At 62.6% G+C, this 19557-nt stretch overlaps 2 protein-coding genes across 5 annotated transcripts; both read right to left on the reverse strand.

Annotated features, from left to right (window-relative positions):
* Window positions 1-52: 52 nt before the first annotated feature.
* Window positions 53-10059, reverse strand: USP36 (ubiquitin specific peptidase 36). Of its 2 annotated transcripts, none has more exons than XM_071764335.1 (20): window positions 9953-10059; window positions 9433-9706; window positions 9131-9352; window positions 8326-8436; window positions 7967-8069; window positions 7312-7379; window positions 6842-6912; window positions 6404-6486; window positions 6011-6122; window positions 5652-5792; window positions 5255-5355; window positions 4829-4967; window positions 3978-4631; window positions 3200-3327; window positions 2128-2652; window positions 1705-1871; window positions 1197-1352; window positions 967-1082; window positions 741-873; window positions 53-666 (listed from the first exon to the last, which is right to left on the reverse strand). In XM_071764335.1, the coding sequence occupies exons 1-19, from the start codon at window positions 9953-9955 to the stop codon at window positions 742-744; spliced, it is 3306 nt and encodes a 1101-aa protein (XP_071620436.1). In that variant the 5' UTR covers window positions 9956-10059; the 3' UTR covers window positions 53-666; window position 741. The 2 variants fall into 2 exon arrangements, with proteins under 2 accessions (XP_071620436.1, XP_071620437.1); XM_071764336.1 differs by lacking the exon at window positions 9953-10059 and adding an exon at window positions 9825-9839.
* Window positions 10060-10404: 345 nt separating this feature from the next.
* TIMP2 (TIMP metallopeptidase inhibitor 2) lies at window positions 10405-19557 on the reverse strand. Of its 3 annotated transcripts, none has more exons than XM_071764343.1 (5): window positions 19467-19557; window positions 12985-13085; window positions 12797-12905; window positions 12353-12477; window positions 10405-12014 (listed from the first exon to the last, which is right to left on the reverse strand). In XM_071764343.1, the coding sequence occupies exons 1-5, from the start codon at window positions 19540-19542 to the stop codon at window positions 11814-11816; spliced, it is 612 nt and encodes a 203-aa protein (XP_071620444.1). In that variant the 5' UTR covers window positions 19543-19557; the 3' UTR covers window positions 10405-11813. The 3 variants fall into 3 exon arrangements, with proteins under 3 accessions (XP_071620444.1, XP_071620443.1, XP_071620445.1); XM_071764342.1 differs by lacking the exon at window positions 19467-19557 and adding an exon at window positions 18693-19309; XM_071764344.1 differs by lacking the exon at window positions 19467-19557 and adding an exon at window positions 13676-13729.

Here is a 19557-nt window from a genome sequence, read left to right on the forward strand (position 1 = left end):
CCGGCCCGGTAGCTGCTACCCCCGCCCCGGTGTCCCGATCCGGTCCGAGCCGTTTGACAAAGCACCACGAGTTTATTGCCCGCGGTGGCGGCAGCAGCGCCCCGTCCCCGCCGGGACCCGCCACCTCCTCCCGCGGCCAGCGCGGGGCCGTGGGAGGGAGCGGGGCCCTGCCTGGGTGGGGGGGTTTAGGGAGGGGGGCAACGAACGGTTCCCGCTGCGGCTGGCACCGGGGGAGGGGAGCGGCAGAAGAGCTGGAGCAGCCCCGGGCCGTGCCCGGGACACCAACACCAGCCCCCGCACTCCTGGTTCTGTGGCACGGGCTGGCGCCCCCTCCCCGAGGGAGGACACGCTCTGCAGGCACTTTTTGGGGGTCCCCCTGAGCCCCAGACTGGGTGGGTGAAGGGGCTGCTCCAGCCCCGGCCAGAGGCACAGTGAAGCCAGAGTATGTACGCGGCTGGGGAGGGGTTCAGGCTCCTGCAGGGCTGGGGAGCAGAGGGAATCAGCCCCAGTCCACAGGGACACCAAGGGACATCACTTATCCCCAGGGCCCCATGTCCCCTCCCCTCGGCAGCAGGATCCCCCAGCAGTTCCAAGGACAGCACTCCTGGACGGTCCTTCCCCGGGCACTGCTGCTCCATTTGGTGGTGGGGGGATGCAGATGTCAACCTGGGGGAAAGGAGTGCTGTTAGCCCCCCACCAGGCAGCTGCCCCCCCATCCCTGCCCCCCTGGACTAGCTCACCTCAGAGCCGGTGGCCAAGGCTGACCACCTTAGCAGGATGTGTCACCGACCAGAAGTTGCGTTTGCTCTGCAGCTTCTGGAAGGGATTGAAGTATCTCCTCCGCTCCTGCTTCAGCTTCCTAATCTTCTTTACCTGTGCAGAGGCAAGAATGCTCTTTGGGTCAGAACTGAGCGTCCCCACCACCTCTCCCCACCCACCCCAGCCTGGGATGCAGCCAGCACCCACCTTCCCTCTGTCAAACTCCTTGTCCCACTCATCGATGACGGTCTCGCTGCAGGCCCAGGCTGCGTCTCGTATGGCATCCTGGCTGACAGCAGAGATCTCACCCTCCCAGGTCAACACTGTGGAGCAGTACAGTCAGACCAGAGCACCCCACCATGCTCTGCTGCACCTGCCTGTGCAGGCCACCCCCCCTAAGGAGGGGCTGTTTGCCCACCCAGGCCAGCAGGGATCACCTTGTTTGCCATAAGCCTTGTCCAAGGAGTTCCTGAGCAGCTCCTTCACCACGTTGGGCTCCTCCTGGTTCATGGGTGCTGTGCCAGCCCCACGGCCATGCTCAGGGCTGTGCCTGTCCCTGTCTCGAGCCCATCTGTCCCATGCACATGCTGCCACTGCAGAAACAGGATGGGTGAGGACACACATGCCAGAGGGGGCAGAGGCAGCTCCTGTGTTGCTCCATTTCCAACACAGATCTCACCCCAGGAGACACTGTTGGGACTAACAAGGTCCTGCTGGCACAGTGTTTGGGCACACTGGAGCCTGGCCTGAGCAGAGAGGAGCAAGAGGGAACCTCCACCCCAGGGAACCTCCCCATCAGGCTGTACCCTCACCCAGGGTACAACCAGCAGCTCAGTGGGGACAGAGGTCAGGATGGGCACCATCAGGCAGTTGGGACTGGACACTGGTGCTCCATGGGGCACCCAAGAAGTCAGCTCTGTCAGGGCAGAGGGGCCATGCTCATACCTGAGGTGCTATCTGTGCTGTGGATGCTGTCTGCAGACGGCTGCTCCTGGGCTGGGCTGCTGAGGCTTTCCCTCCGCTTGTGCTTGCGGTGCTCGCTGTCCCCAGCCCCAGCCTCCTTGCTCCAACGCTGCTTTGGCCTCCAGGGCTCTGTCGCAGCCCTCCTAGAGCTGGTAGAGACAGGAGGGGTCAGCTCGATCCAGCCAGACCATGGGGAGGAAGAGTCTGAGCTGCCCGCAGGGCAATGGGACACAGAGACACCCACACCCCAGGGCTGTACTTGGGGTAAGGTGAATGACCCCCTGGTAACCCAGTGCTTCAGCTGGCTCCATGGCAAAGCTCACCCCGCTCACAGAAAACAAGCAGCAGCCCCAGGAGCCTGGCTGCAGGCAGAGCAAAGCATGGAGCCTGACCCTACTTCCTCACCTGCCCAAGGACAGCATCCCAGAGCAGCGTTCTTCTGTCTCCTCCATTCTCCTCTTTTTTTTCTTCTTCTTGAGGGGGGAGATTGGTGCTGTGTCCAGGCAACTACTGGGTTCTGACACTTGCTGCTTGGGCATACTCTCCAGGTCCTGACAGCCTGGCTCCTGACAGCCACTGTTGGGCCCCTTGCCTGCTGCCTCTTTCCACAAAAGGGACTCTGAGCCCTCATGGGTGAGATTCTTCTTCTTTTTCTTCTTGGGGGGACTGGAAATTTCATCCTTGTCCTTCACAGTCAGAGCATGAGGGCTGCCATTTGCTCTGTGATGATGCCTTCGACGCTTCTTTTTGGAGGAGCCATGGGTGACCTGGCTGGGCCCTTCATCCTTGCTGCAGGGAGGATGGTGGTGTGAAGGGGGGGCAGCAGAACCGTTGGTCAGGGGAGAGGCTGGGAGCTGAGGGGCTGAGTTGGAGATGAAGCTAAAGGCAGGTTTTCCAGAATTTGGCAGTTTGAGAGCAGATGAGGACAGCCTGAAGGACAGGAGAAGAGGCTGACATGATCTGAAAGCCAGGCTAGCAGCCAGAGCTCCCTTCTTTGTCCCCATCCTGAAGCGTCCAAGCACAGAACCCAACTGATACCACATCAGCCACAAGATCTGGATCAGATCCTGCTCTTAGAGCAGCTGCAAGTGTGCAGTGACACTGCACCTGCCCAGTGCCACATCCAGGGCACACGCTGTCCCACAGGGGATTAGGAAAGTGAGTGTTGCTGCAGCACATGCTGAAGGTGAAGGTTACAAGGGAGACGTGAAGCCAGATCTAGATCCAGGCTGGTGCTTGGATCCCATGGGACACTAGTACGTGCTCAGAGCCTGAAAAGCTCTCTCCCACCCTATGCTAACAGTCAAACTGCCCTGCTTCTAGGATCCAGAGCAAGCTCTACCAGCCCAGGAGAACCAGCTGCCAAATCATCCTCCAAGACAGCTGTGATGCCAGACAGCTGCTTTGTGGGGAACCCCAAGGCTGCTGCTACTGGCCTTGCTGCTGTGCAGGACTCAGAGTAACTGACACCACTTACCTTGACTTGCCAAAAGGCCAGGGAGTAGAGACAGGGTGAGTGGTGTTCATGGGGGAGGTGTGCTCAGCAAATTGTGGGTGAGGTTGTGCGTGGTGGTCACTTCTGCTCGCCTTCCGTGGGATGCTGCCCTGCAGTTATTGACATAAATAAAAACTTGGTGGTCTAAAGAAAAGAGGATTCCGTGAGCCAAGAGGAGAAAACAAAAAGGGGAGCCCAGAGAAAAGGGAGGGGAACAGACACAGACGGGGGGAGGGAAGTGAGGGGTGGTAGAAGAAGAATCAGAAGTATTTTCAGTTAGAAGCACAAAGGAAAAAAGGAAGGAAGGAAATTAAAAGAACAGAAACCCCCGTGCACCATCCCAAGCCCTGGCTGCACAGCAGCACCCCGAGGGTAAGTCCCAAGGAAGCAGCAACTCCACAGCACTCCAGCTGCATGTCACCTGCTCCCACTTGCCCCAGGGGACACACAACACAGAGAAGGTTGGCGAGGCCACCTCACTGCAGGGAGTGGGGCACAGCCACCTCTCTGTCCTGAGCAAGAAGGCAGGGGCCATTCCTCCTGCATCACTCAGGGATGTCAACAACAGCAGGACTCTGTCCCTGCACCCCAACCCAGAAGGAGAGCAGAGCAACTTCCCATGACTGAGGGGCTCTCCCCACCCACCTCCAGCTCAGCAGGACACCCACCAGCATTAGTTCTGCTCTGGTCCCCAGCACAAGCCCCAGCTCAGATGGCACAAGGCTTCTTGTTCCCCTCACAAGTAGAGGCTCAGACTCACCTTTTTGGCAGAGAGTGCCAATTTCTTGGCTGGTGGTGGTGACATGGTGCTGCTCAGCTCCAGAATGGCACTGCCCAGCGGGGACGATTTCAGCTTCACCAGCTTCTGGGTGTCTTTGGGAGCAGCGGGCTCGGTGCCGGAGCCAGCAGATGGGTCGGTACCACAGTCTGTTTCCTGAGGAGTGCTGCCCTTTGGAGGTGCTTTGGCTGGCTTCCCCGCTGTGCTGTGTGCTGGGCTGTCAGCACAGCTGCCACAGGAGACTCTCTCTTGGGTCTCAGCGTTCTCCCCACTGTCCCCAGGCTCCAGGCTGGATGAGGTAGTTGGCTGCTTGTTCTCCCAGGAGCTCTGCCGGGGCAGCTCTGCTTTGGCCCCACTGCTGTTGGTGGTGTCACTGAAGCCCTGAACTGCTCGGGAGGTGGGAGGCAGCTGTGGGAAGGTGAGTGGCTTCTTGGGCCTGCGGGCTGTGTCACTGGGCAGTGCTGTGGCTGTGTGGGTGGCTTTCAGGGGCAGTTTGGGTGACGGGGACCCAGAGGGTAGCTTAGGTGAAGCAGTTCCATTGAGCAGCTTTGGCCCAGTCCCAAACATGTTGCGGGCCACAGGGACCCCAATCTCTTCTGGCCCTGGCAGCTTCTTCCCTGGCAGCATGTCTGGTGTCTAGACAATGAGACAGAGTTCAGTGAGCAGAGAATTCAAGGAGCCAAAGACAGAGCCACACTGCCCTCCCTGCCCCTCCCTGGCTCCACATGGCAACCCCTGGCTCATCAGGTTCCCCCCTGTGAAGCCACAGCCCTCCTGTCCTGGCAGAGCAGGTGGAGGGGCAGCACTGGCCAAGAGCAGCCCTCAGGACTCACCCGGCCCATCAGAGGTGAAGACAGGGGCCTGCTGGTCACAGGTTTCTTGACCTGATCGGAGCTGCTGCCGGTGCGGCCGTGCAGGCTGTAGGCAGCTTTGGCCACAGGCCCCTCTGAGCTCTTCCTGGGGCTGGGGACCCTGTTGGAGGCAGAGCCACAGATGTTAGCTGCAAGGGGCTGAGCAACTGGAATTCTCTTGTCAGAGACACACACAAAACACGGGAGTCAGAAGCTCTGTGGAAGTGAGGTGCTCTTGATCTACAAGAAAGCCACAAGGGGCTGGGCCTCACCCTGCCACCCTCCACCAAGCCACCAAATGCACACGGGCACTGGGGCTACTTGGACCAAGCTCTTTCCTACCCCTGGCACAAGGTAACAGCCCTGGCCCAAACACTGTGAGCTGGAAGGGACACCTGGCACCCTCACCTCAGGTAGAACAGCAGGTAGGCCTGCTGGTTGAGGACCACTTTGATGTTGCTGCAGCGGACCAGGTCATCATTCATCTGATACCACTGCCCATTGCTGGCCTGTGGAAGGAGAGGGAACAGGGTCAGGCTGTGTCTGAGGAGCCTCCTAGCCTGAAGCATAGCAGAACAATGCCCATCAGCAGAGCTTCTCTCTCTAAAACCCCCAAGTGGCCCAGGGAAAGCAAGGGTACTCTGCAAAAGTAACCTCCTGTGGTAGAGCACAGCCTGTACCCCCATTCAGTGCTCCACACCCTGCACCTCTGCTGAGCACCCTCCCTCCTGCACACTGCAGGGACCCCTGAGCACCCACCAGCCCCCAGCCCAGAGCAGGTGCCAAGAGTGTGCCCTGGGCTCACCTTCACGTAGCAGTAGTAGTGCCCCGCGTGGCAGCTGTACCCTGAGTGCACCAGCACTGCATAGAGACCATACATAACAGCATCCCCATTGTTCTGAGACATGTATGGGCGGATGTTCAACAGCTCGGGGTACCCCACGTCCTGTGGGGAGAGGACATCTCAGGAACCTGCAGAGCAGCAGGCTTTCCTGCTTGAGCAAGAACAGCTCAGCTGCCCTGCAAATCCCATGTCTGGAGAGAAGGTGACACTGAGGAAGATGCCAGATGAGCCAAACTCCCACCAGATCACTGGGGAAGGGCTGCAGAGCTGGTGCAGCAGATTTCACCTCCCACCAAGGGCCAGGACTGCTGAGCACTCACCTTTGTGATTTTGCCTCCACCAAAGTCAGCAAAGCGCTTCAGTGAGAGTGTAAGAACATTGGAGGCTCGGTGGATGGTGAAGCGTTTGCTGGCCGTCACTTTCTTCCTGCATCTGCAGAGCAAGAGCTCAAGCTATTCAAGCTGTTCCACCACCCAGATGACTGCCAGCCCTACCCAAGCAGCAAACCCCAGGGAAATGCTCCAGGGCTCAGGGCTGTATCTGCTGACCTTCCTCACAAGAGGAGTTAGCTCGGGAGCAGCAGACTCCATCACAAGCCATGAGCCTCACAGTTGAGCCACGGAGCAGGCAGAGGGTCACCTTGATATCACAGCAGGCTTTCCATCTGCTTCCCACCATCCAGCACCCTCCCTGCCCACAGCCCCCATGCTCACTTGGCACACATGTAGGCGTTCTCCCCGCCCAGCACCTCGGGCCTCACAAACAGCTCCAGCGCTCGCACAATGTTTGCAGCGTGCTGCAAGGACAGAGGAGAGGTCAGGGCAGTGCAACAGCCCAGATCCCCGCTGCCAAAGCAGGGGAACACAGCCCACACCAGTCCTGCCCACCCTGCCACCAGCCAGCATGCTGCTGGGGACGGCTGTGCTGCCCCCCAGCACCATGGAGCCCCAACCAAGGACCTGTGGCTCACACTTGGCAACAGGCACTGCTGCCAGACGGAGAGGGCAGCACAGCAACAGAAGCTGTGTCCCTCTTGCCTGAGGTGCTGTGAGACCAGTGGGTTACAGAACCTCAAGAGCAGTCAGGGTGCAGCTGCAGGAAACCCCCCCCCCAGAGCAGAGCTCGTCCTGTCCCCAGCCCTGCCCCAGTACCCTGATCTCCAGTGCCAGGTCCAGGAAGGGGTCATAAGTGTCCGAGACAGTCTTGCACACCGAGCACTTCACTGCAAAAGGAAGAGCACTGAGCACACCCCAACACAACCCCTGCACCCCCAGTAGAGCACAGGCAGCTGCAGCATTCCCCCCTCTGGCTTTGGGAAGTCAGCACCATGATTCACAGCCTGGCAAAGAGGAAGGTTGGCAATTCCACCACTTGCTGGGACAGCAAGCGTTGCCAGACAGCTGCCAATATGGGTGCCTTTGCAATGGCAATGGGCTGGGGACCCAGAGCCAACAGCTCTTTCCATCACTACAACTGGGATCAAGACCCACAGGTACCACAGTGCTGACCCACTGTGGCTTTGGATCACTCAGTCATTTTCCCAAAGATTTTTACTGCAAGGCTCTCAGGGCAACAGCAGCCCTGAGAGTTCCAGGCTCAGGACCTGGCAGCCAGCACTCACCACGGGACCGCAGGTAACCCCCAAAGATCTGGTGAACCAGTGTTGTGGCCTGGGTCTGGCGATCCAACCTGGAGAGAGCAGCACTGGGTCTCACACTGCCCCTCTGCAACAGACACCCCCAAGGGCCACCACTGTCCCCAGGACAGCTTCCCTACACACTCTGGCCAGCAGAACTTTGGGAGGAGAGGGAAGCTGCAGCCTCTGACAGTGCCAGAGCTCAAGGGATGGCACCAGGCTTCAATCATACCTTCCTTTGGAAGGAGCAGAAACTCCTGGTCAGAGCTGGCACTGCAGACAGAGGCAACACAGGCTTCCTGGGATGGGGAGTGGGGAAGCTGCTCACCCACAGCCACAGAGCTGGGGCTGAGGTAACAAGCCTGCCTTGATTCCTTGGCAACAGGATCCAAACCCACAGCAGCCTCAGGATTTGGGGACAGAACCAGAGCTGTGCTGGGGCGGAGGTGTAAGGAGAAGGGAGAAGCCCAGAGCTGTGTCATGGAGCATTATGCCATCCACCTGAAGCCCCTAGAGTTGGCACCTCCCCCTGACTCCAGCCTGGCAAAAACATTCACCCCACAGTTCCCTCCCAAGGGCACAACAGACCATCAAGGGGACAGCAGGTGAGCAGTGATGGGCTACCAGAGGCCCCACGTACTTGGCACAGCCGTTCAGGCAGGCCCTCTGCATGGCATCAATGGTGTAACGCAGGAACTCATGAGCATCCTCCTGCCTGCCGAAGTGGATGTGCCGGGCAATCTCTGCAGGAGAGGGAGGAATCAGCCTCAACACGTGCTGTGACAGACACTAATGGTTCCTCCCTCCCTCGGGACAACGATTCCAGGATTTGAGCCCCCTCAACCCAGACGTCAGACTCACGCAGGCCACGGGGGAAGCCCCATGCAGCCCCTTGGCAGGCTCAGTGAGTCACTTCAAAGAAGCCTCCTGCCAAGACCTGCCCTCATCTCAAAGGCTCTGCTCCTGCATTAGTCACTGCTCTCAAACAGCCGTGCTTACTCTTGAGGTCTCTGATGAAGGACACTGGCTTTATTGCGTTGCCGCTGTTGGCAAAAGCCTGGATCGTGTGGTTCTGCATAACGCACATCATGCAAAAGCCTCCTTGGCCACCTGGAGCAGAAGAGAACACAGGACATTGGGGACAAAGCCAGGAGAAGTGGAGGCAGTAGAGGAGATGGGGGATGGCTGGTCCAGCACAGCTCAGCCATTCTCAGCTCTCCCCAGGATCTCTGTGCTGCAGCAGCAGCTCTGGGGCACCCAGGGTACAAAGGACACACGGCACCCCAGCTGGCACAGCCCCTGCCACAGCACCAGCCCCTGCAACCTCCCCAGGTGAGACAGCATCCACACAGATGGAAAACAGGTCACAGGCACTGTCTGGAGCAGCCCAAGGCACAGATCCCACCAGAGCCCTACGGGGGGGGGGGAGCTGTGAGCCCCATGTCCTCCCCTGGGTCACAGTTGGGAGTACGAATCCCTTTCCAAGCCTCCCATAAACAGCACCCGCTGCCTGCACGCAGCCTTCTGCCCTGCCCACACACAGCAGGTGTTTGGGACCCCCAGCTCAGCCCCAAGACCCTCTTGGACCCATCCTAGCCCCCGGCTATACCCAGCAGAGACAAAGGCTCCGCGGCCCAAGGACGCAGAGCTCGGGAAGGCTGCTAGGGCTGGGAAAAGAGAGCTGTAGGCAGGAACGACCTCCCGACGGAGGAAAGGGCAGAAAGGAGCAGGGAATGCACATCCCGACATCCGCCCAGCCCCGGGCCGAGCCGCATGCGGAGGTGCTGAGCCCCTCCCCACTCACAGCTCCGGCTGTGCTCCTTGGAGAGCAGGTAGTTGGCGAGCGGCGGGGTGTAGGTGAGGCACTGCACGGTGGAATTGAGGAAGCAGGTGTTGCCGAGGTTATGCAGCCCGGCGCCCACCCGGTAGATCCGCTCCCACTTCATGGAGAGGCGCTCGGCTGGGAAGAGCACCTTCTGGGGGGCGGGGATGCCGTCCGCCGGGCCCCGAGGGCCATGGTCGCTGCCTGAGGGGAGAGGGGCGGGGAGGGGCGGTGAGCCGCGGGGCTGCGGGCCGGGGGGACCCCTCCCCGCCCTCTCTACCTACCCTGCTTTCCAGCCAACCCCTCCTGGGGGCCGCGGGGACGGCTGGAGCCCTCGGCGCCGGGGTTGAGCAGCACGTACTTGCCCCGCAGCAGCTCCAACTGCCCGGAGAAGCCGCGGGTGGCGGGCTCGAACTCGATTTTCTGCAGCAGAACCTTCTTGGCCGAGGCGGCCAGCAACCGGCCCAGCTCCGCGTCCTCCCCCGCCTCTCGCCTCCCAGCCTTCAGCGCCTCCTTCAGCCGCTCCACGATCGGCATGGCGGAACCCGGCGGCCCCGGCTGCGGGGAGGGGGCGGCCGGTTGAGCGAGGGCACCGGGGCCGTTGCGGTCCCGGTGCGGGGCCGCTCGTTGCCAGGGCAACAGGCCGCGGTGTAGGCCCGGCCCCGCCGCCTCCCACCTCGCAGGCCTCAGCGGGTCCCCGCCCGCCACCGCTACGGCCGCCCGCGCGCTTGAGTCCCCGCCGCGCCCGGTCGGTACCGGGGGACGGGGCGGGAAACGCGGAGCGCAGGGCCCGGCCCCACTCACCATCCGGGTCCCGCCGCCGCGCGCACGTGTCGCCGACACCACTAACGCCTTCCGCCGCGCGCCCTCGGGGGCGGTGCCTTCCCAGACCCCGCCCACTGCTGCGGAGACAAAACCCCGCCCCCTCAATTGACCCCACCCACCAACGATTGACTCCGCCCCTGGCCCAGGGGGCGGGGCCTGCAGGGTCCGTGGCGCGAATCCGCGACCCCGCCCGCCCCTCGGCACAGCGAGCCCGATCCCGATCCCGATCCCGGTCCCGGTCCCGATCCCGGTCCCGGTCCCGGTCCCGGTCCCGGTCCCGGAGGTCCCAGGGGCTGAGAGCACCAGGGGGGAGAGGCTGGAGCCGTACAGCCCAGGCAGAGGAGCGGGTTCCCCCCTGCCCCCGCCCTTCCTGGGAGCTCCTGGCGCAGCCACACGATGAGAAACAGAAATTACAGCACAGGGACCGCACAGCCGGTGGCAAAACAAGTGGGAATATTAAAACTCAAAGATAAAGACTACCAGCAGAGACAGGAGCAAATGGCACATATGATATAACCATACAGTAAGCGAACGGGAGTCGTATATGGGATTGACTGGGTTGGGGTGGTTTTTGTTGTTTTGGTTTTTTTCTTATCTTTTTTTTTTTTTTTTTTTTTACTTTCTTTTTAAAATTGTTTCTCTTTTTAATAGGTTGAAATGGCCCAGACTGGTCCAGTACGACATCTTAAACCTTAAAGGGACGCACAGCATGAAAGCGCCCCCCGGAGCAGGGGAGGGAGGGATCGTTCCCGAGGCTGCGGGATGCGGGTGCTGCGGGATCCGGGAGCTGCCCGGCACACGCCAGCGCCGCTGCGGCCTGGGGATGGCTCAGAGAAAGCGGGGCCCGAGGTGTGCGGGGGTTATCACCACAGGGGGACGGGATGGGTGCCGGAATCCGTCCCCAACGCCGCAGAGGCAGCGGCTGCACGGGGTGGTGAGAAACACCCTGTGCCCGCACAGCCGGAGCTCCTACCGCTGTGCCCGGCCGGGAGAGTCCTCACCGAGCCCCGCTGCCGGCAAAGGCTGCCAGGCCTGAGACTGTCCAGTGACAGAGGCTACAGAAGGGTCTGGCACTGGTTCTCCACCTTTGCAGAAGGCTGTGGTGGAATCAGTCTCCCCTCTGCCACGCTGGGGAAGGCGTCGAATCCCGTGCTCACCTCCATGTCCCCAAGGGGAGGAGAGGATTTGGAGAGGGGCAGCAGCGCCCGGGTGCACGCAGGGGCATCACCCCAGCTGTGCTAACGTGCCCCTCCGGCTTTTTGGGACAAGGCACCTGTGTGGGAGCTGTAGCCCCTGGCCCAGAGCTGGGGGCTCTGCTGAATGGTGAAGTCCCCCTGAGCTGGAGGAATGGACCCTCCCTGCACTCCAACGGGAAGGATGGGGCAGTGGGGTCCCTGGCTCCAGAGGGCGGCCGGGGACATTGCGGTGGGGAGGGCTGTCTGCGAGAGCTGCTGGGGGTCCCCCATGCTGGGGGCACTCGTAGACCGGCTACGCGGAGGGGGCAGCTCCCACCGCCCACGAGACTTTGATACCTTCACAGCTGCTGGGTCACCAGGGCTGGGCGTGGCCTGATGGGGACACGGCCCCAGCGTGGGGGTCCCCCCGCACCCTGCTCAGCCCCACTGCCAGCGCAGGTAATGCCTGGCACAGCTGTGGGCTGCCAGGTGCCTGTGGCACAGCGGGTCCCCGTCCCTGCACACGCGTGGCAGGCACCGCAACCCGGGGACCCCTGCGGCCGAGCAGGTTTTCATGCTGTCTCCAGGAATTGATATCAGCGTGGACCAGTCTAACATCTCGCAGGTTTTTTTTTCTACTGGCTACTGGAATGCACTCATTTGGCTTAGGGGTCCTCAATGTCGAGAAACTCTTGCTTGGGGGGGGCCATGCCACGGTACCAGGCGCACGAGCCATCGCTCCTCTTGATGCAGGCGTAGTGCTTTGCCTGCCGCCCATCCACGTTGTTTTTCTCCATCGCCCAGTCTGTCCAGAGACACTCATCCGAGGAGGAGACAAAGCAGGGGATGGAGAGGCAGCGCGAGATCTGCACACAACAGGGAACGTCACCAACCACCCCGGGGGAATGCTGGGGCTGAGAGGGAAGCAGTGTGGGGCAGCTGGGGGGGTCCAGGCTGCCCCATCCCTGCAGGCCATGGTGGGGATGTGACCCCCAACCGAGGGATCCCAGGGTGCAGTTCCCAGATGGAGAAAGCCAGGGGCTCAGCCACCCTTCCCATGTCCCCAGGCAGTGCCATGCCCCTGCACAGCATCATCCTTGAAATATGGGGAGGGGCATCTCTCCATGCAGCCCACCCCACCTTGGGGCTGCAGACCCCTGTGAGCGTGGGGAGTGAAGGCAGCCTGTGCCGGGGGGCTGCTCACCTTGCACTCACAGCCCATCTGGTACCGCTGGTTTAGGCTCTTCTTCTGGGTGGGGGTCAGCGAGTCCCAGGTAGAGACCAGGTCGCAGAGCGTGATGTGCATCTTGCCATTGCCCTCTGACTTGCCTGGGGAGAGGCCAGACAGACCGCTCAGGGGGCCCCCCAGGACCCCACATTGACATGGGGTGCCTGGGGTCAGCAGGCTGCTGCAATCTGCCCCCCTGCACTGTTCCCCAGAGGCTCCCCCCCTGCTGCCCCTATTACAGCCCAAGGCTGCTGAGCATGGCCAGGAACCTGCTGGGGACTCCACCGGGGGCTGGAGGTGGAAGAAAAAAAGGAAGGGGGGGGTCCCTGTGCCCAGGGAGTGGGCACACACATCTCAGACGGTGGCAGGGCCAGCACTGCCACCAATGTCCCCTCAGAACCCTCCCTCAAGGCCACTCACCTGCGATGAGATATTCCTTCTTCCCGCCGGTGTCCAGCAGCCGGCCACACACGGCAGTGGACGGAGCCGTGTAGATGAACTCGATGTCCTTGTCAGGGCCCTTAAACATCTGGGGAGCAGGAGGGAGAGTGAGTGACTGGTGCCGAAGCTGCCTTGTCCCCCCCACGCTGTCCCCTTCCACCCCTTACCTTGATCTGCTTGATTTCATACTGGATTCGTTTGATCGGATTCCCATATATATCGTTCCCTGAATCCACCTCTTTTGCAGACACGGCCTTTGCTCGGATCACTGCAATGGAGAGGTGCTGGGGTCAGCAGGGGTGGAGAGGGACCAGAGGTGCCACCAGCACCACACAGTGCTGCCCCGGTCGACAGTCCCACTCCTGCCTGTCACCCAGATGGCACCAGAACAGCTAAAACCTGCCAGCAGTGTCCTGGGAGCACCACAATGTTTGTCTCACTGTCATTAATTAAACTAGGCTCTGACAACTGTCCCAACCAAATGCCTGCATGGCCTGGAGGGACAGAGGGAGATCTGGAGGGTCACCATTGGGTGCAGGGAGGTGGGGGCCACAGGGTCCCTGTCCCACCACAGAGGGATGAGCCCCAGCCCCAAGCACCTGGCCAAAGGCAGCAGCCCCCCAGCCCAGGGTGGCCACAGCACTCCATGCCCAGGGACAAGGTCACGTGTCCCAGCGTGAGTGAGGCTGTGGCACCCCAGAGCCTGGGGACAGTGACACAGGGACAGCTCTGCTGTGGATGGGTCCCTGCAGTCAGGCTGCCAGCACAGCCTGGGGACACACAAACCAGCACGAGTGCACGGCACGAGGCAGGGACCTGGGGCACCCGAGCGGGCAGAGCCAGCTCACCCTTACTCACCAGCTGGAGACATGGCAGCCAGGTTGGTGCTGTGCTGGGGTGGTAGACATGGCTGCTCTGGGACCTGCAGCTCCCAGCCCTGCACAGCTCTCTCTGGGAGGGTGGGGACTGGCTTGTGTCCCCCAGTGAAGGGTGCCAGGGTGGGAGCAGCTGGGGACACGCAGCTGGCACAGAGGATCTTGCCTTCCTGGCCAGGCAAGGGGAATATGACCACACTCTATAAATACTGGGGGGCACGTGGGTGGGCTATTTGAGCAGAAGGTCAGGGGGGCACGGCCCCACGTAGCTATCAGGAACAACCAGCGGAGTTCACTCTGGGAAGGAGAGGGTGACAGAGGCAGGGGCTGGGGAAGAGACTTCCCAAAACAGCCATCCTGGTGGATGTGGGCACCTGCTGCGAGCGGGCAGGCGGCCGCAATGCCTGCCAGTACCGGGACTGCACCAAGGGCTCAGGGCCCTGGCACACCGGCAGCACCTCAGCAGTGCAAGGAGCCCCTTGCCCTCAGCACACAGCCCCTCACCCTGGTCCCTGGCCCTGGATGCAGGAGCTCTGCTTGGACACACCAGCTTGATCCCTGCCTACTGCCAGCACCCATTCCCTTGCCAGGGTCACCACAACCACAGGCCACCAATGGCCCCCCCAGATCCAAAGACTCCGCGTCCCTAGGTGTGCCAGACCCTTCTCTGCCCCACGCGTGGCTGCAGCGTAACGTGGGTGCAGCCAAGCTGGGAGAGCTGTGCGCCGGCCCGGGCCCCGTGGCTCCAAGAGCGGGGAATGGTTACTGGTTCAGTGGGCTCCAGCCTTTTCCACTCACGTGCTGATGAATCACTTGACAAAAATGCAGCCCAATTCTAGGCGGATTTGTTCTGAACAGTGCGGCTTTGTGGAGGGGACGGCTGTGCTGCGCTTTCCCCGCCAAGACCCCTCGGTGCAGCCAAGCTGCTCCACGGCAGCCAGGAACCGGAGCCGAGAGGAGGGCTGCCCCGGAGCAGAGCCCGGCTGAGCCCCTCTGAGCAGGAGGCAGGGACAGAGGAAACCCCTGGGTGCTTTCTGACAGCAACCGGCTCTCAGACCTCCCCAAATGCCAAAGGCCCCGTAAGCCACGTCACCCACCACTCCTGCCACCAGCCTGCACAGCCAGCAGAGCCCAGAAGGTGTCCATGAAGGTGAGCTGAGCACCCACATGGCAGGCACAGCACTGAGGGCAATGCTGGAAATGCTCCTTTCCCAGGCAGGACCAGCTGGAGCAAGGAGTTGCACAGTGGGATGAATCCCCCCCAGCAGGGTGGGAGCCCAACCGGTGACAAACCCTGTCACCCCTGTAACGAGGACCTCAGAGCACTCCAGGGTCAGACCCCTGCAAGGCAGTGGGTCCCCTCCCTGACCTCTGCCACCATGGTCAGTCCCAGAGTCCCGGCCAGGCAGGGGCTACAACAGGGCTTTTGGCTGGCTGCTTTCTGCCTCTGCACTGGGACAAATGCCAGTGTCTGCTTTTAACTCTGCACAGAAGCTGCTGCGTGAGGGGGCTGCACTGCTCACCCCAGCTGGCGCCCAGCACACGACTGGCTGGGACAGACTGGGCTGTGGATAAGCTCCAGGAGCAAGGCTAGGGGAAAAGAGAATCACCCACCCAGCACCACAAACCCACCAGGACATCTCTCAGGGCTTGCTGGTGGGATGCTGTCCTTGCTGGCCCCCACCATATGGCTGCCCTATGGGGGTTTTACCCCATGTTTCTGGCTGCTGAGCAGGGTTAACCATCGCCGCAGGAGTGGCTGTGGGCAGCCAGCGGGGTGATGCTGCAAGACCTTGCAGGGAGAGGTGGCAGCCTAAGGTTCAGCCTGGGAAGGAGGAAAGAGGGTCTGGAAGAAGTGACCCACCCTGGGGAGACCTGCCAAGGGGGCAAGCTGCAGCTGGGGTGGGTCCTGCCATCACCCACCCCAGCTTGGGGCAGCCACCCTATGGGCAGCATCAAGACACTCGGCCCCAGGACTCCCTCCCAGCCAGGGATGTGCTGAATGGTCACCGCTTCCTCTGCCATCCCATCCAGACCCCACCACACAGCTGCCCGGGAAGTGCCGGTGCCTGCTGACCACGGGGGCCACCGCCAGGCTGGATGGCCAAGGAACAAAGCTCCCTTCTCCGGGGCTGCTGGCACCAGCTGAGCCAAGGGGCTGGCTGCCAGTGCCAGTGCTGCCCCCCCAGCACCACCAGCTCGGGAGCCTGTCCTCATGGTGGGGGCAGCCCCAGGGTGGCTCCAGCCCTGCCTGTGGCCAGCAGAGATGGAGAGACAGCAAAACCATCCCCGGGTGCCTGCCAGCAGCTGTGGGGGCAGTGGAGAGAGGCACCCCACACCCTGGAACAGCGGCAGGGCAGTTTTGGGGATGTGCAGCTGAGTACCCCTGCGGGAACCCCACGGAGAGAAAAGGTGGAGACCACAGAGGCTCCCCCGGTGCACAGCAGCGCCCATGGGGAGGCAGCACCCGGGCCCCAGGCCCTGCTCACCACTGGCCTGCGCCGGAGCTGCGGGTTCCGCACTGCCATGGCCGCCCGCGTCATCCCGGCGCTGACGGGAGCGGGACCCAACCCAATCAGCGGCAGCCCCAGCAGTCAGCCCATGGCCCCTCCGTGACAGCAGCACGGGAAGGGCTCCAGACACCGGAGCACCAGCCACCAGCAGCTCCCCAGCCTCACTGGAGGCTCTCTTCCTGGAGCCAGAGCTGCCACACAATGCAAAAGCCAAAGCCGTGCCTGGAAGGGCTGAGCAACACCTCCCTCACTCTCCACATCCCCATGCTGCTCCAGGGGACACCAAGCAGAAGCCAGGTCTCCTGCTGTGTCCCCTGGCTGTGTCCCCAGCCTGCAGAGAGCAGCCACCAGCCCCTGCTGCCCAGGCACAGCCCTGGTGAGGAACAGCAAATGGGGCAGCCTTGACCCCTTGGGACCTGCAGAAAACCACTGCCCATCTCATGGGCCAGAAAACATAAGTGGAGGCAGGTTAGGTCATCCCCAGCCTCCCTGTGACCCTCAGGCCTGCCTGAGGCAGTCACATCCACCTCCCCCTGCACCACCTGGAAATGTATCCCTGCACTCCGGCTGCTCCAGGGGAAAGCCAGCTGCAGGGACACAAGAGTGGGCAGAGGGGACATGGGGAGGCACAGATGGCTGTGGCAGGTACACTCCATGCTACAGAATAGGGATACCATCCCCATAGTGCCAGGACACCATGCTCACCCAGCTGCCAGCACATTACTGGCCACCCTGGATGCCCCCAACACCACAGAGTGACAGCCATCACCTCCCCACCATTGAGAGGCCAGCATGGGCACAGGCTGCTCCACACAGGGCAGCTGGGGGTGTTCCAGCAGCACCCAGACGCCCCAGGCTCTCCCTGGACTCCCTGTGCCCGCAGGGATGGAACTGGCAGAGGTGCCGCCCAGCTCTAGAGGGTAGTATGAGGAGCACCAAGAAGGCCAGGGATTATAGGCTGCAAGAGATGGCTCCGTGCTGTGCGGGAAGAGGAGGCTGGGGAGCCCGTATCAGGATGAACCCTGCTGTCCCTACCTGGGGTCACACAAGACAAGATCAACCCAAACGAGTTGCACAGGGGACTGGGGCCCAAGAGGTGCTCTGGGGGGAAGCTGCCCTGGCAGGACAGGCTCCAGGTGCCTCCAAGAACAGCACCTGAGGAGGGCAGCAGGTCAGCCAGCACTGCCCGGCCACACTGAGCCCTCCCAAGGATGGCACAGACAGCCGGGGCCACCAGACAGATGGTGACTCAGCAGCTGAGTCAGGGCTGAGCCGGCACCCCAGGACGGGCAATGAGTCACGAGTGCCCCAGGGAGCTGAGCCCCAGTGGAGTGTGATGGGAAGAGGCAGCCCCACTCCCGGAGCAAGCGTGGGGGATCCCGCGGTCTGGACGCACTGGCTCGAGCAGCAGCTCAACAATTCAGTGCTCCATTTTGTCCAGAAGACTCCCTGTTCCCCACCGTGCTTGGCGGCACGCTGTGCCAAGCGGCGAGGCCAGGCAGAGCCGGGGCACACGGGGCAGCAGCCCGGGGCTGCCAGAGCTGCTCCCGTGGAGAAGCCATGCCAGGAGTAGGGCTGGAAGGGGCGAGGGGAGCCTGGAAATCCGTCCAGAGCATCCTGGCTCAGAAGCAGCGGATGGGATAGAGCCGTCCAGAGGCTGGGGCTGCCTAAGTGTTTGGGAATGTTACCTCTCCAGCTCAGCCTGGGAACAGCCCTGCAAAGGAGAGCGTCAGGAGCTGGGGCTGGCCTGTTTGTTTAATATGTTAAAATTTAATAAGGGCATTATTCATAGAAAGAGGAATCCAGATCCCAGCGCTGCCAAGCCCTCCCTTTCAGCAGCATCCAAGCTGAACAAAGTGGGACGGGGGAGAGGAAATGCTTGGAAATAAGGAACAGACGGGAGATGACGGGGCCCGCAGGGCTGGCTCTACCGGGCCGGGGCTGGCCCCGCGCTCGGGGCCGGTACCGTGTAAGAGGTGGCTGCGATCAGCGGGCCCTGGCTCCCCCCCGGGGCCGCCATCCCCCGCGCTGCCACGTACCATCGTTGTTTAACCGGGCCCACCCGTGTCACTGCGGAGAGCCCGGCCCGGCCCCGGGTCTCCGGCGGCTCTTCGCACCGCTCGGGACTGTCCAGGGGAGCGAAGCCGGGCGGGGCAGCAAGGCTCCCTCCAAGCCGCGCGGGGAGGGACGGACACACCCCGGACAGACAGACAGACGGACGGACCGCGCCCGGCCGCGCATCAGCTCCCGCCGACACACCCCCGGGGCGCGGAGCCCGCACCCGTGCGGGAACTGCGGGCAGGTGCCGGGGAGAGGGGCGGCTCTGCCCGCCCGACGAGCCCCCCCCCGCCCCACCACAACTTTCCGCCCCTTCCCCCCTTCCTGAAGTTCGCGTGGGCCGGGCCAGGGGTGCGGGGCTCTGGGGGTGCTGCCGGGACCCCAGGGGTGCCGAGCCCCATGGGGACAAAGCGCGGGGGCGGCGCTCACCTACGTCCGCGTTGCAGAAGGCCTGTTGCGGGTGGATGGGCGAGCAGCTGCAGGCGTCGGCCGGGCGGGCCCTGCCGAGCAGCAGCACGGCCAGCCAAGCCAGCAGGCTGGGCAGCGCGGCCGGCATCTTGCCGCGGGAAAAGCCGCAGCCACCGCCGGGCCCGCCCGAGCCGCCGCCGGAAAGTTTGGCTCCGGCAGCCGCGGCCCCTGCGCGGTGTCGCGGGCGCTGCTGCCGCCGCTGCTCCGCTGCCTTCTATGGGGGTGTTTTCCTCCTTCCCCGGCTGCCGCTCAGCCTCGCTTTTTAACGTGCTCCGGGGATTTGCTGCTCCTCCTCTGCATGGCGCGGGGCCAGCCCGGCTGCTCCCGCCCCTCCGCAGGATGCGGCTCCGTTCCGCGCTCTCCCCCCGGCCCGCCCCTGGGACCCGCCGCCCCCTCACCCGGGCGGCACCGGGAGGGGAAGGGCCTGGCGGGGGCAGGGCGGGACCCAGCCCCCGCCCGCTGACCTGAAGCCCGGCCTGCGCCCAGCAAGGAATTGCGGGCGGGGGGGGCTGCAATAAAGTCCGTGCCCCAGCACTTCCTCCCCCTCCAGCTCAGCTCATCCCACCACCCGTGTCCTCACATCTGCTCTCTCTCCCGTCCCCGTGCCAGGGACCATGGCCGCGTTATGCGTGGTCCTGCAACGTGGGACCAGACTTGGGGCCTCTCCCCCTTGGCCTTCAGCCACCAGCCACACAACTTGTCACCTAAACCCCACCTTGTCCCCAAACCCCCCACCTTGTCCTTCTCCTGGCTGCACCAGTGCAGAGGGTGTCAGCATGACCACACGGCAGAGTGCTGCCAGGTTCTCCATACCTTCATGCCTGTG

This window comes from Heliangelus exortis, chromosome 20 (genome assembly GCF_036169615.1).
Source record: "Heliangelus exortis chromosome 20, bHelExo1.hap1, whole genome shotgun sequence".
Lineage (NCBI taxonomy): Eukaryota > Metazoa > Chordata > Aves > Apodiformes > Trochilidae > Heliangelus > Heliangelus exortis.

Coding starts and splice junctions, on each gene's coding strand:
- USP36 (XM_071764335.1), bottom strand. Junction 8,437..9,130: donor CAAGGAGCACAGCCGGAGCT/GTGAGTGGGGAG, acceptor CTTCTGCTCCAG/GTGGCCAAGGAGGCTTTTGC. Junction 1,872..2,127: donor GGGATGCTGTCCTTGGGCAG/GTGAGGAAGTAG, acceptor TGTCTCTACCAG/CTCTAGGAGGGCTGCGACAG.
- TIMP2 (XM_071764342.1), bottom strand. CDS start 18,819: ATGCCGGCCGCGCTGCCCAGCCTGCTGGCTTGGCTGGCCGTGCTGCTG. Junction 12,906..12,984: donor ATGAAATCAAGCAGATCAAG/GTAAGGGGTGGA, acceptor CCTGCTCCCCAG/ATGTTTAAGGGCCCTGACAA. Junction 12,015..12,352: donor AGATGGGCTGTGAGTGCAAG/GTGAGCAGCCCC, acceptor TGTTGTGTGCAG/ATCTCGCGCTGCCTCTCCAT.